Source organism: Branchiostoma floridae, chromosome 9 (assembly GCF_000003815.2).
Source record: "Branchiostoma floridae strain S238N-H82 chromosome 9, Bfl_VNyyK, whole genome shotgun sequence".
In the NCBI taxonomy this organism is placed as follows: Eukaryota; Metazoa; Chordata; class Leptocardii; order Amphioxiformes; family Branchiostomatidae; genus Branchiostoma; species Branchiostoma floridae.
This window is the reverse complement of record NC_049987.1, coordinates 7,269,253-7,283,167: the sequence shown is the minus strand read 5'-3', so window position 1 is coordinate 7,283,167 and position 13,915 is coordinate 7,269,253. Positions and strand designations below refer to the sequence as shown.

Here is a 13,915-nt window from a genome sequence, read left to right as displayed (position 1 = left end):
CCTGTTCACACTTTCTTGTTGGTTAACTGTGGTGTCCAGTCCCGTTGTTGGTTGTGTTGTTTCTTCCGTTGTGCTAATCATGGTTGGTTTTGTCGTTAGAATTGTTGTGGTTAGTGTTGTTGTAACTTCTGTGGTGAGAAATCAAAGAAATATTAGGCGAAAATGAAAATAGCAAGCTGCTGCAAATGGTTGTTGAAATGTTGAAATGTTTATTAATTAACAGTTGAACGACTGTTTTTGTCGCGACGTTGACGATATTATTTTGTATGTCCAGCCGCTACGCCACGTCGAGAGTTCGAGGCTTTTTTATTTTCCTTCCGCGAGAGAAAGTAGTCCGTTCTATAACTACGGGCGTCAACACCCCCTACAGGAAAGCTTATCGCAGGAGTACATAACCTTTTATCTTACTAATTTCAAGTTATTTACAATATTTTAGACTCATTTGGTATGTCTACGGATTTTTGAATCGATAGTGTATCGTTTTCCCGTCAAAAATACGACCCGAAATCTCGTGATTTTCGTGTAATTTCCCCTCATATTTTTTACCTATTGTAGATTTCAAACCAACAGGAATTTGGGACCACAAGAAAGAGCAAACATTGTAGTTTCTGTCGGTATAAGACTCATCATAGATTTTGAGGGCGTAATGCAAATGCCGCCAATCCGCACGAAGCCATGTCATAATTTTGACTCCAGAATAGAACGCCCCCGATTTGACTTTTCCAGTAATTATCGACTCTGGACAGGTCTTCGCCCCATAGATATCAAATCTTTGGCCAGAACTAAGCTAACAGTGGTCCCCCGTATATAAATTCCAACTTTCATGTTGATATGCCAATCCGAGATGATATAAATCTAACTTCAAAAGTTATAACTGACTGCCGTAGCGAACCGCGCGCCGTTTTGGGACAGTTCTACGTTCCATGACCCCCGGGTGTTGGGACCACTTGCAAGAAAGCTTGCTGCTTGAGTTTACAACTATCTATATTCATCATTTCATCGCATATACAACTTTAAAGCTTCTCACTTCACTCCTTTGTATTTTTAACAGATTTGTCTAGCTGTATCCATTTGATTTTATAACCTGAAATCAGTTGATTTTAGTGCAATTTCCAACGCTTTTTTACCTCGTGACAGATTTGAAAACAAACGGAAAATTTAGTGCACAGAATAGTCCGAATTCTCTTCTTTCAGTAGGTATATGGCATGCTATCCATTTCGCGGTAGTAATGGGCTTTTTTCCCAATCGCGCGAGGGCACCTCATCAAAGGCATTAAAAAAAGAACGCTTCCTCCCTTGCGTCAACGCCCGTTCTACGGAGCCCGCGCCAGACACGCACCGCCGTATTTGCGTCCTAATTGTCGTAAGACCAATGTAGCATTTGCTAATTCAGTCCGTCTCAACACTGTTTTATTCTATGTGCGTCCTCTGACAATACCGGAAATGTTCATCGGTACCGCAACTTGTGTTAAAAAGCCAGCTGTACTCGAATTAGCTACACCAACAACTTGCAGTATTTGCGCGTAAAACAGTCGATAAGGTGACCCCGATATACATGGACTTCCTAACCTTTCCAAATTTCAAACCAACAGGATCTTCACATGACTTGTAGTCGAAGATTCGACAAATCTAATTCACTAGTCATTAAAGATAGAATCGAGGGCGTAATGCAAATGCCCTCAATGTGAAATTCGTCGAAATTTTTGCCCCGTACGGCATCGCCATTTTGCTAATTTTACTATGTAACAAATATGACCATGAAACTAACTTTAATTGCCGTAAAATCCCACAAAAACCGTTTATGCAGAGAGCACATGGTGTTCCCTTCTTGTACATATAACGCAATCTTTGTAAAATGGCCGCCAAGTAGGTTTAAAAGAGCTGTTAAAGTCGGGTGAAATTTCATCCAACTGTCACGCGACAAGCCTTTCCTTAGCAACGACGTTGCTAAGAACTGCGGAACACTTCGAACTGCAAATAAAAACGGTTCGATTCGTGTTCGATTCACTACGTGGCTTGGCGGCTGTGTCTTAAAGAGGAAACAAATGCTCATGCTGGTTTTTGTTTCTAACCATTGTGCGACCACTTCCGAGCCGCGAGTCGTGCAATCTCTCAGCGGGGGACCGTCAACTATTCGACCTTCAAAGGATGTTAATCACTGTTCCTGCCATTTTCCTGGTAAATCTGCATGCGGTCAGTAACTGTTAACGTTTATAGAAACTCATTTCGTATCAACCAAAATCACTTATGCCATTTATTACGTTGTTAAACGTCACATATCACAATGATCTGCCACCTGCCAACTCTATTTACCCCTATTACTATTCCTTGTTCCACATGCTACATGCTGATCATGCTTTGCTTGCGCAGTAAAGCCAGTGCGGTGGCTACGAACGCTGGGTTCAGTCCCAGATACTAGTATTGCTCGACTCTGTAACGTTATAGGTGTCTCAATTGAGCACCTGCTAGGCGTCATCAAACAGAAAAAAAAAAACTGTTGCAAGACGGAAAGAAGTGGTTCTCCCGCCATTTTCAACCCACGTGCGATAGGTCACTGTGTGATGTGGATCACTCGTACACCGAAATGCAAAGTCCTGCACTGCGAGTATCGCGCAATACTTCCAATACTTTCACAACGATAGTCGCGCGACAGTATAATGTCGTTAGTCTAAAGCGGGTCTTATACGTACAGCAGACGTAAAACGATTGTGTGCTTGAAAGGCAACCTGTGGAACACTGTATTTTTCCAAAGCTTTGACCGATCGTAACAATCAAAAATTAAATTGCATGATTGCCATATGCGATGGCCTGACGTACAATTGCCAGGGCAGGGAATGTGTATACTGAATGAGAAATCAACTTTCATTGCCAATGTGACTGAAACAAAGAAACAAATATACTCCCATGCAGATGTGAGCAAACATGTTAAGGATGTTTGCTCATCTACATGCAGCCTCTATATTGCAAAACTGTCTTTGGTCAATTAGCAGGCCAGATGACATTCATGTCGAGTTATAAAAAACATATATAGGCATGTTGAAAGGAATTCCTGAAAGGCCTAGTTTGTTTTTACCTTCTGTTGACGGTAGGATGGTTGTCAGACCAGACGTAACATCGTTTGCCTCTGTTGTAGCCATGGTGGTAGTTGCGTCTACTTTTGTTGTCGGTACTTCAGCTGCTGTTGTCAAAGCCTCTGTAGTTTTGACAGTAGTCATCGGTTCCTGGGAAGAGAACAATACGGATGTAGGTTGATAAGGGGTTGTTGTAGTGTAAATGGCTGCGAGGGTGTGCTCTGTTGTAGAACCTTGGGGGGTATGAATTGTGGATGTTGTCTGTGACATTGTTGACCGGGTTTCAGTGAACCCAGTAGTTTCTCTCCCTCCTGTAGTAGATTCCCTTGATGTAGTCATTGTCTTGGTTGTGGCTCCCTCCCTTGTTGTAATGCCAATGGTCGAAGTTTTTGTGGTTGTCCCCAAAGTTGTTCTATGGCTTGTGGTAACTGGTAATGAAGTTTTTGGTTTGGTTGTAGCTTCTGTTGAAATGTGGTCTGTTGTTGATAGGAGTGTCGTCGAAATCTTGTCAGTTGTTGAGGGTGACTGGGTGGTTCTCTGAGCCCTGCTGGTGCCTGGCCCCGATGATGTTATGATTGTTGTAGTGTCAGTTGTTGAAGCTGCTGTGGTTGGCGCCGTTGTTGTACTCTGACGTGTTGTCGCAGATGCAGTAGTTACTTCAGGTGTGGTGACAGCCAAGGTCGTGAAAAGCATTGTTTTCTGAAAAAGACGGATAATGTATTTTTCTCAAATTTGTCTGGTTTGTGTTTTTAACACACACAGTGCTAAAATACTATATCATCAGAAAGGTAACAAATACACATATTGCAATCACCACTTTAGTGCAATTATCTGGAGTGAAGAGTGAATAAAAAAGAAAGCCTTAACCAAAAAATAACACATAAACCTACACCTATAGGATATGATGTTGCCTTTGACCAAACCAAATTCCCCACAGTGAAATGTTTAATTATCCGTGAGAGCAATCAACTTTACTCACCGGAGCAGCAAGGCTTTAGCACACTGAAGTAGCCGTTCGGCTACCATTGCACCATTGCTTAGGGGTTATGCAGTACATGCATACAGAAGGTTAAATGGTATGAAGAAGAACAACAGGTAGAACATGTTTTGTACTGTTACATGTATCAGTGTATTGGAACAGAACATTTGAATAAGAAATCTAACGACCAGCAGTTACACAGCCAACAGACCTTGACGTTTAGTTCACAAATCGTGTCACTTACCAACTGCCTTATACTCATACTTCAGGAAAACAGAGTGCTTTGTACTTTAACTCTTGCTCTTACCTCTGTTGTTGCTCCCTGTGTAGTGGTTGATGATGCCTCAGTGGTGGGCACGATGGTGGATACCCCTGCGGATGTTTGGGGTGACATTTCTGTCGCTGGTTGCGAAATGGTGGTTCGAACAGTGGACACAGATGGCGTGGTAGATGGCATTGTAACCTGCAACAGGAAGAGAACAAGTTTACTAGGCATGTGTACAAACTTCCTCCACCCTATTGCAAAATTCATACACAAAGATAACTAATATGGTGGGAGATAAAAAGGCCTGTGCCCATGTAATGTTTACAATTTTACCTTTGTTGTTGCCTTGAGTGTAGTGGTTGATGACGTTGAAGTGTCTGGTAACGTTGTGGATTGTGTGTTTGAAATTTCTGAAATTGAAAGAGAAAGGTGATTATCGTGAACAATCATTGCAAGAGATATTGAATGCTATAAGGGTTGTCAAAATTCAACAAAACTTTATTTATTTTGATGTTATCACTAAGCAACTGACCTGTTGTGTTGACTTCCACGATGTCACTCAGGGAAGACATCAGAACTGTGTCCAGTACATCGGGGGTAATATCGGCTGCTGGGTTGGTGGTGGTAGTCATACTCACGACCAAACTGCCGCTTGAAAAACCATTAATGATCACTGAGTACACATCGGCAGAAATGGAGCTTCCAGAAAAGGCCTCTGTCACCTGGTGGTAAAAAATAAATCAAAATCCCATAATTTAGCAAATGCAGCAAAATACCGTATACCAAATTGCATGTACCCATACGTGTACTTTATGCTTATGCTGCAAGCACCACACAATGACACAGAATAATGGAATTGTCTGTTAACATGTAGTCTATAACCTGATTAGTATAAAAGGACGCACTGTTGTTTCCAGTTCAGCCTTGGTCGTCACGAAATCATCAGATGTGCAGTCTGCCAGCATAGCGCTGTATGTCTTGTCTTTGAACTTCACAGACTGAGCAAAACCTCGGGAAACTGGAAAAAAAGATGCAAGACATTATGGTATTTTGAGTAAACATTATTAGTCAATAGATGACAATGTTTCTGGTGGACCAGTGCACCAGCTAAACCTTAAACACTCTGTCTTATCATGATCATGTGTTCAATTATTCAATAGCTTGACAATGGACGGAATATACTGGAAATGACGAATTTTATGGCAAAGTGTTAATTGAAGAGTCAGCTAAGAGTTTCAAACAGATAATGGACATTGACAATGTAATGATAATCAGGTACCCACCAAGCTTGCATGTCCTTCCATTGCCGCTGAACCCCTTTCTACACTGACAAGTTCCATTGGACAGAGCATCCGCACTTTCGTCACAACCCGAGTTACAAACTCTAGGGGCTGTTGTCATCACCGCTGTAGTCTTGGAAGTTGTAGACGTTTTTGTTGTTGTTGGGGGCGTTGTTGTTTTCACTGTTGCAGCATCTGCTGTTCTCATTGTTGAAGAACCAGTAGGAATTTGGGCTGTAACCTGCGGAGGTGTATCAGTTGTAGTTACAACAGCCGTTTCCTTCTCTGTTGTTTGAACAGTTTGGGTCTGGGTCGTTGCTTGTAATGTTGTAGCAGCTGCTGTTACCATAGTTGTTTCCCCATCTGTTTTTGGACCTTGGGTGGTTTGGGTTGTTACGTCTGGTGATGCAACAGTTGTATCTTTTTGTGTTGTAGAAACACTCGTCGGCGTTGTGATCTGTGGTGTTGTTATTTTCCCTGTTATGGTTGTCGTTGCTGTTGTTGGAACAGTTGTTTCGGTTGTCACCCCAGGTGTTGTCACAGTTGTGCTTACTATAGTTGTGCCTTTCTGTGTTGTAGGAACACGTGTTTCATGGGTTGAAATCTGTGGTGTTGTGACTTTTGTTGTAGTAAATGTAGTCCTCTCTGCTGTTGATCTAGTTGTCATTTGTGTCGAAAATGTTGGCGTTGTGACAGTTGATATTCTTGTTGTTTTTGGAACGGTTTGGGTTGTCACTCTATGTGTTGTCACATCTGTAGTTACCCCATCAACACCATTCGTTGTAGTGTGGCTGGTTGTTGCCTGTGGCGTTGTAGAAGCTACAGTCACCATATTCGTTCCCTTATCTGTTGTACGATCTCTACGTGTTGTGACGTGAGGCATTGTAGCAGCTGTATCTATCTCAGTGGTTGGATCATTATTGGTTGGGGTTGTTACTTCTGTTTCTGGTGCAACAGCAGATGTCATAATAGTTGCATCTTTCTTTGTTGTTGAAACCATAGTGGATTGAGCTGTTTGTTGTGCTGTGGCTCCTGTTGTTACTTTGGGTGTTGTTACTGTTGATACTTTTGATGTTGTAACAACATTATTTGCCATGGTTGTATGTATATCTGTGGTTGCATCTACAGTAATTCGAGTTGTAACTTGTGAAGTTGTAGGAGTTGTAGTCACCATGGTTGTGTCTCCCTCTGTTGTCGGGACAGTTGAGGTATGTGTCGTTGCATGTGGTGTTGTTGTGGTTCTAGTTGTTACAAATGGCGTAGTGTAGACAGGAGCATGAGTGGTTTGGGTTGTTACGTCTGGTGTTGTAACAGGTGTAACTTTCTGTGTTGTAGAAACACTCGTCGGCGTTGTGATCTGTGGTGTTGTTACTTTCCCTGTTATGGCTGTCGTCTCTGTTGCTGGAACAGTTGTTTCAGTTGTCACTCCAGGTGTTGTCTCAGTTGTGCTTACTGTAGTTGTGCCTCTTTGTGTTTCATGGGTTGTAATCTGTGGTGTTGTGACTTTTGTTGTGGCAACTGTAGTCTTCTCAGTTGTGGGACTAGTTGTCAAAATTGGTGGCATTGTAGCAGTTAATATCCTTGTTGTTGTTGGAATAGTTGTTTCAGTTGTCACTCCGGGTGTTGTCGCAGTTGTGCTTACTATAGTCGTGCCTTTCTGTGTTGTAGGAACACGTGTTTCATGGGTTGTGATCTGTGGTGTTGTGACTTTTGTTGTGGCAAATGTAGTCCTCTCTGCTGTGGGACTAGTTGATATCCTTGTTGTTTTTGGAACGGTTGTCACTCTAGGTGATGTCACATCTGTAGTTACCACACCTGCATCTTTCGTTTTTGTCGTAACAGTTGGGGTGTGGGTTGTTACCTGTGATTTTGTAGTATCTACAGCCGCCATAGTCGTTTCTCTATCTGTTGTAAAGTGAGGTGTTGTAGCAGTTGTAGTGATCACATTTGTATTTGTCTCTGTGGTTGGAACCTTAGTGGTTTGGGTTGTTACTTCTGTTTCTGGTGCAATAGCAGTTGTCACAATAGTTGCATCTTTCTCTGTTGTTGAAGCCATAGTGGAATGAGCTGTTAGTTGTGTCGTGACAGTTGAGGTCATGGCAGTTGAGGTCATCGCAGTTGTGTCCTTCTCTTTAGTAGGACTTGTAGTGGCTTCGTGTGTCGTGAAAGGCCTTGTTGCTACTTCTGATGTTGTAACAACATTATTCGCCATGGTAGTATGTATCTCTGTGGTTGCAGGTACAGTGATTCGAGTTGTGACTTGTGAAGTTGTAGCAGTTGTAGTCACCAAGGTTGTGTCTCCCTCTGTTGTCGGGACAGTTGGGGTATGTGTCGTTGCATGTGGTGTTGTTGTGGTTCTAGTTGTTACAAATGGCGTAGTATAGGGCATTGCAACCTGCAATAGAAAGAGAATTAGCTATGTATATGTTCACAACATCCTCCATCCTACAGCCAAAACTCACACACAAATACGTGTATCATTAATATGCTGGCTGGTATAACGACCCGTGCCCTGACGGTACAGTCTACATGTACATTGAATTTCTTACCTTTGTTGTTGCCTTGATTGTAGTGGTTGATGGCGTTGAAGTGTCTGGTAACGTTGTGGATTGTGTTGTTAAGATTTCTGAAATTGACAGAGCAAAGGGATTATCTTAAACAATTAATACAAAATTTGACGAGTTATTAAATGCTTGACGGGTTATCAAAATTGAAATAAACTGTATTTTGATGTTATCACTATGCAACTGACCTGTTGTGTTGACTTCCACGTTGTCATCAAGAGAAGACACCAAAGCTGTTTCTAGTTCATCAGGGGTAATTTCGGCTTCTGGGTTGGTGGTGGTAGTCATACTCACGACCAAACTGCCGCTCGAAAAACCATCAATGATCACTGAGTACACATAGGCAGCAATGGAGCTTCCATTAAAGGCCTTTGTCACCTGGTGGGAAAAAAAGTAAATCAGGATACCATTATTTAGCAATGCAGCAAAATACCGTACACCAAATTACAAGAGATGTGCTAATACATGTACTTAATGCTTTAATAGTATGAAACAGGACGTACTGTTGTTTCTAGTTCAGCCTTGGTCGTCGCGAAGTCATCAGATGTGCAGTCTGCCAGTGTAGCGCTGTACGTCCTGTCTTTGAACTTTACCGATTGGGAAAACCCTCTGGAAACTGGAATGCAAAACATATGGAATTTTGAGTGAAATATTCTTAGTCAAAAGATGGCAATGATCCTAGTGGATCAGAGTACCAGCTGTAGCACACTGTCGTATCATGTTTATGTGTTCAATTATTCAATATCATGAGAAAGGACTGTGCATTAGGTAAATACAAATTTTATGGTGTTTACTTAAGAGACAGCTGAGAGGTAGTAGGTAATGGGCATTGGTAATATAATGATAATCAGGTACCCACCAAGCTTGCATGTCCTCCCATCGCCGCTGAACCCCCTTTTACACTGACACGTTCCATTGGACAGAACCTCAGCATTTTCGTCACAACCCGAGTTACAAACTATGGGGGTTGTTATCACTTTTGTTGTCCGGGGAGTTGTGGACGTTTGTGTCGTAGTTTGGTGCGTTGTGGCTGTCACTGTTGTAGCATCTGCTGTTCTCATTGTTGTAGAACCAGTTGTAATTTGGCTTGTAACCTGTGGAGTTGTATCAGTTGTAGTTGCCACAGTCGTTTCCTTCTCAGTTGTTAAACCAGTTGGGGTTTGGGTTGCTGCTTGTAATGTTGTGGCAGCTGCTGTTACCATAGTTGTTTCCCCATCTGTTACTTTAGTGGTTTCGGTTGTTGCGCCTGATGTGGTAGCAGTTTCAGCCACCACAGTTGTATCTTTCTGTGTTGTAGGAACATTCGCCTGCGTTGTGATCTGTGGTGTTGTTGTTTTCTTCGTTATGACTGTCGTTGGAATGGTTATTTTGGTTGTCACTCCAGGTGTTGTCCCAGCTGTGGTCACCATAGTTGTGGCTTTCTGTGTTGTAACAACATTATTCGCCACAGTTGTATCTATATCTGCGGTTGCAGCTACAGTTGTAGCTTGTGAAGTTGTAGGAGTTGTAGTCACCATAGTTGTTGGAACTTTTGTGGTTCGAGTTGTTACTTGCCATTCTGCAGAAGTTGTTTTTGATGTAGCAGTTGAATCTTTCTCCGTGGTCAGAACGACTGGGGTCTGGGCAACTTGCTGTGTTGTTGTGGCTACATTCACTTCAGTTGTTTTCCTCTCTGTTGTAGTACCTGTAGTGGCTCCTCTTGTCACTTGCTGTGTCGTTGCAATGCTTGTCACTACCTCTGGCGATGTAACATCTGTTGTTACTTCTGGTGTTGTACCTTTTCCGGATGTTACTTCTGGTGTTGTACCTTCTCCTGATGTTACTTCTGGTGTTGTACCTTCTCCGGATGTTACTTCTGGTGTTGTACCTTCTCCTGATGTTACTTCTGGTGTTGTACCTTCTCCTGATGTTACTTCTGGAGTTGTACCTTCTCCTGATGTTACTTCTGGTGTTGTACCTTCTCCGGATGTTACTTCTGGTGTTGTACCTTCTCCTGGTGTTACTTCTGGTGTTGTACCTTCTCTTGATGTTATTTCTGGTGTTGCCTCTGGAACTGTGGTGGTTCGGGTTGTCCTTGCCTCCGTGGAAGACATGACTGTGGTAGTTGGCTCTGCTGTTGTTGTATGTTGCGTCGAAATCTCCGGCGTTGTCATTTCTGACATGGTTGTTGGTGGTTCTGTCAATGCCTCCGTGGAAGACATGACTGTGGTAGTCGGCTCTTCTGTTGTTGAATGTTGTGTCGAAGTCTCCGGCGTTGTCATTTCTGACATGGTTGGTGGTGGTTCAGTCATTGCCTCCGTTGAAGACATGACTGTGGTAGTTGGCTCTGATGTTGTATGTTGTGTCGAAGTCTCCTGTGTTGTCATTTTTGGCAGAATTGTTGTTCTCTCTGTTGATGGTACTGCTGTGACCCTCGGTACATGACTAGTGGTAGAATCTACAGCCGCATCTGTGGTCAATACGGTTGTTGGGGATGCCTGAGTTGTTGTTGCGGCTACATTCCCTTCAGTTGTTTTCTTCTCTGTTGTAGGACCTGTAGTGGCTCCTCTTGTCACTTGCTGTGTCATTGCAATGCTTGTCATTACCTCTGGCGATGTAACATCTGTTGTTACTTCTGGTGTTGTACCTTCTCCTGATGTTACTTCTGGTGTTGTACCTTCTCCTGATGTTACTTCTGGTGTTGTAACATATTTTGTTGTTGAGTCTGCTGTCGTATCTTCCTCTGTTTTAGTGGTTCGGGTTGTTATCTGTGCTGTTGTATCAACTGCCTCTGGAACTGTAGTGGTTCGAGTTGTCACTCGTGGCGTTGTAGGAGTTGTAGTTCCCAAAGTTGTTTCTGTTGCTGTGGTTCGAATTGGTATTGTAGCAGTTGTTGTTACCATTGTTGTATCTTGCTCTGTTGTATCTTGTTCTGTCGATGATGCAGTACTTATGTCAGGTGTGGTGGCTTCCAGGGTACTAAGCAAAACAGTCGTCTGCAAAGGGTAGAAAATGTTAACGATTTCGTCCCGTATTGTATTACTATTGATACAGAGTCTATCCCAAATCACCGAGAGAGTTGCCATTGTCATCATTTACAAATGTTGATATTATGCACGGTCACTTTTAAAATGTTTCCAAAATATCCAAAGGAATCCCAATAAATTCAAATTTTCATATTCATACTTGAAGGATTGTAACTATTATGTCTTAGATATTAATCGAAGGCTCTGGCCGATCTAAATGAAAACTTATTGATATTGATATATTGATCAAATCTTACCTCCGTTGTTGCCTGGACAGTTGTAGCTAGCGGTGCCTCAGTGGAAGGTACGACGGTGGAGATTCCCGTTGCTGTTTGGGGTGACGTTTCTATCGTCGTGAGCGCAGCAGTGGAACTAGTTTGTACAGTAGTTGCTGACGATGCCTTAGTAGAAACTATGGTAGTGGAGTCAATGGAAGGCTTGGTTGTGAGTCCTGTGGTAGTTGCCCCTCCTGTTGATGTATGTTGTGTCGAAGTCTCCTCTGTCGTCATTGCTGGCAAGGCTGTAGTTATCTCTGTTGATAGTTCTCTTGTTGCCTCAGTAGAGGGCATAACTGTGGTATCTTCTCCTGTTGTAGTCTCTGGTGTGATTTCCTCTGTTGGCATGATTGTAGTTCCCTCTGTTGATGGTTCTGTTGGTCCCTCAGTCGAAGTCTCTTCTGTCGTCATTGCTGGTAAGGTTGTAGATATCTCTGTTGATAGTTCTTTTGTTGCCTCAGTAGAAGGCATAACTGTGGTACCTTCTCTTGTTGTAGTCTCTGGTGTGATTTCCTCTGTTGGCATGGCTGTAGATTCCTCTGTTGATTGTTCTGTCGATGCCTCAGTCGAAGCCATGACGACGGTAGGCATGACTGTGGAGATCCCCGTGGATTCCTCTGTACTTGTGACTGCAGTGGAGGTACTCTGCTGAGTTGAAGTTGATATTGTAGATGTTGGGGATTCTGCTGCCGTTTTATACGTGGTTACATGTAGCGCTGTTGAACCATCAGTTGTGTGGACTACTGACGTTGCCTGTTGAGTCGTTAAAGGTTGGGTTGTACGCCTTGTCGCAGTTTCCTCTGTAGGATGTGTGGAGGTTTCCTGTGTTGCAGTTTTTGAAGAGGTTATAGTTCTCTCTGTTGATGGTTCTGTCGATGTCTCAGTGAAAGGTATGTCTGTAGTAGTCGGCTCTGCTGTTGTTATATGTTGTGTGGAAGTCTCCTGTGTTGTCATTTCTGACATGGTTGTCAGTGGTCGTTCTGCCGATGTCTCTGTGGCAGTCATGACTTTGGTAGTTGGCTCTGCTGTTGTTTTGTGTTGTGTCGAAATCTGCTGTGTTGTCATTTCTGACAAGATTGTTGATGGTTCTGTCGAGGTGTCTGTGTAAGGCATGACTGTGGTAGTCGGCTCTGCTGTTGTTGTATGTTGTGTCGAAATCTCCTGTGTTGTTCTCTCAGTTGATGGTTCTGCTGATGTTGCCCTTGGTACATGATTAGTGGTAGAATCTATAGTTGACTGTGTGGTTTGTCCTGTGGCTAGTGATGATGATGATGATGATGATGATAACTCAGTAGAGGCTAGGGCCGTAGTAGGCATGACAGTGGTAGGAATGACAGTGGATATCCCTGTGGGTGTGCCTGTACTTGTGAGTAAAGCGGAAGTCTTCGGTGACATTGCAGTTGTTGGAGCTGTGCGTGGTTCTGATGTCGGCTTGTCTGTTGTCACGTCAATAGTGTTGCCTTGAATAGTAGATCCTTCTGTCGTTTGTTGAGATTCTATTGTTGCTTCATCTGATGGTATGGTGAGCTTTGTGGTAGCAGGCTCAGCTGTTGTTGTCATTTTTGTCATGATTGTTGATGTTTCTGTCCTTGCCTCTGTGGTAGACATGACTGTGGTAGTTGGCTCTGCTGTTGTTGAATGTTGTGTCGAGGGCTCCAGTGTTGTCATTTCTGATATGGTTGTTGATAGTTCTGTGGATGCCTCTGTGGCAGGCATGCCTTTGGTAGTCGGCTCTGCTGTTGTTGTGTGTTGTGTCGAAATCTCCTGTGTTGTCATGTCTGACATGGTTGTTGTTGGTTCTGTCGAGGTCTCTGTGGCAAGCATGACTGTGGTAGTTGGTTCTGTTGTATGTTGTGTCGAAATCTCCTGTGTTGTTCTCCCTGTTGATGGTTCTGCCGACGTTGCCCTTGGTACATGATTAGTGGTAGAATCTATAGTTGACTGTGTGGTTTGTCCTGTGGCTAGTGATGATAATGATGATGATGATGATAACTCAGTAGAGGCTAGGGCCGTAGTAGGCATGACAGTGGTAGGAATGACGGTGGATATTCCTGTGGATGTGCCTGTACTTGTGAGTAAAGTGGAAGTCTTCGGTGACGTTGCAGTTGTTGGAGCTGTGCCTGGTTCTGATGTCGGCTTGTCTGTCGTTACGTCAATAGTGTTGCCTTCAACAGTAGATCCTTCTGTCGATTGTGGAGATTCTGTTGTTGGCTCATCGAATGGGGTGGTGGCCCTTGTGTTTGCTGCTGTTGTCATTTGTGAAATGGTTGCTGATGCTTCTGTCATTGCCTCCGTGGAAGACATTGTTGTGTGTTGTGTCGAAATCTCATGTGTTGTCATTTCTGACATGGTTGTTGATGTTACTGTCATTGCCTCTGTGGAAGTGGGCTCTCTTGTAGTTAAATGTTGTGTCGAAGTATCATGTGTTGTCATTTTTGGCATGGCTGTAGTTCCCTCTGTTGATATTCGCGAGCCC

The 13,915-nt window shown here is 43.2% G+C and overlaps 1 protein-coding gene across 1 annotated transcript in view; it reads right to left on the bottom strand.

Annotated features, from left to right (window-relative positions):
- The window catches only part of LOC118423045 (mucin-2-like), a 27,626-nt gene extending 13,726 nt beyond the window's left edge, over nucleotides 1-13,900 (bottom strand). Inside the window, exons 1-12 of the mRNA XM_035830940.1 lie at nucleotides 11,422-13,900; nucleotides 9,019-11,134; nucleotides 8,663-8,775; nucleotides 8,348-8,537; nucleotides 8,145-8,221; nucleotides 5,599-7,990; nucleotides 5,221-5,333; nucleotides 4,848-5,037; nucleotides 4,649-4,725; nucleotides 4,358-4,513; nucleotides 3,074-3,770; nucleotides 12-128 (exon numbers count right to left, since the gene is read on the bottom strand). Coding sequence (XP_035686833.1) covers nucleotides 12-128; nucleotides 3,074-3,770; nucleotides 4,358-4,513; nucleotides 4,649-4,725; nucleotides 4,848-5,037; nucleotides 5,221-5,333; nucleotides 5,599-7,990; nucleotides 8,145-8,221; nucleotides 8,348-8,537; nucleotides 8,663-8,775; nucleotides 9,019-11,134; nucleotides 11,422-13,881 — 8,698 coding nt within the window. The 5' untranslated portion in view covers nucleotides 13,882-13,900. The remainder of the gene's footprint in view (nucleotides 1-11; nucleotides 129-3,073; nucleotides 3,771-4,357; nucleotides 4,514-4,648; nucleotides 4,726-4,847; nucleotides 5,038-5,220; nucleotides 5,334-5,598; nucleotides 7,991-8,144; nucleotides 8,222-8,347; nucleotides 8,538-8,662; nucleotides 8,776-9,018; nucleotides 11,135-11,421) is intronic.
- Between the last annotated feature and the right edge of the window lie 15 nt (nucleotides 13,901-13,915).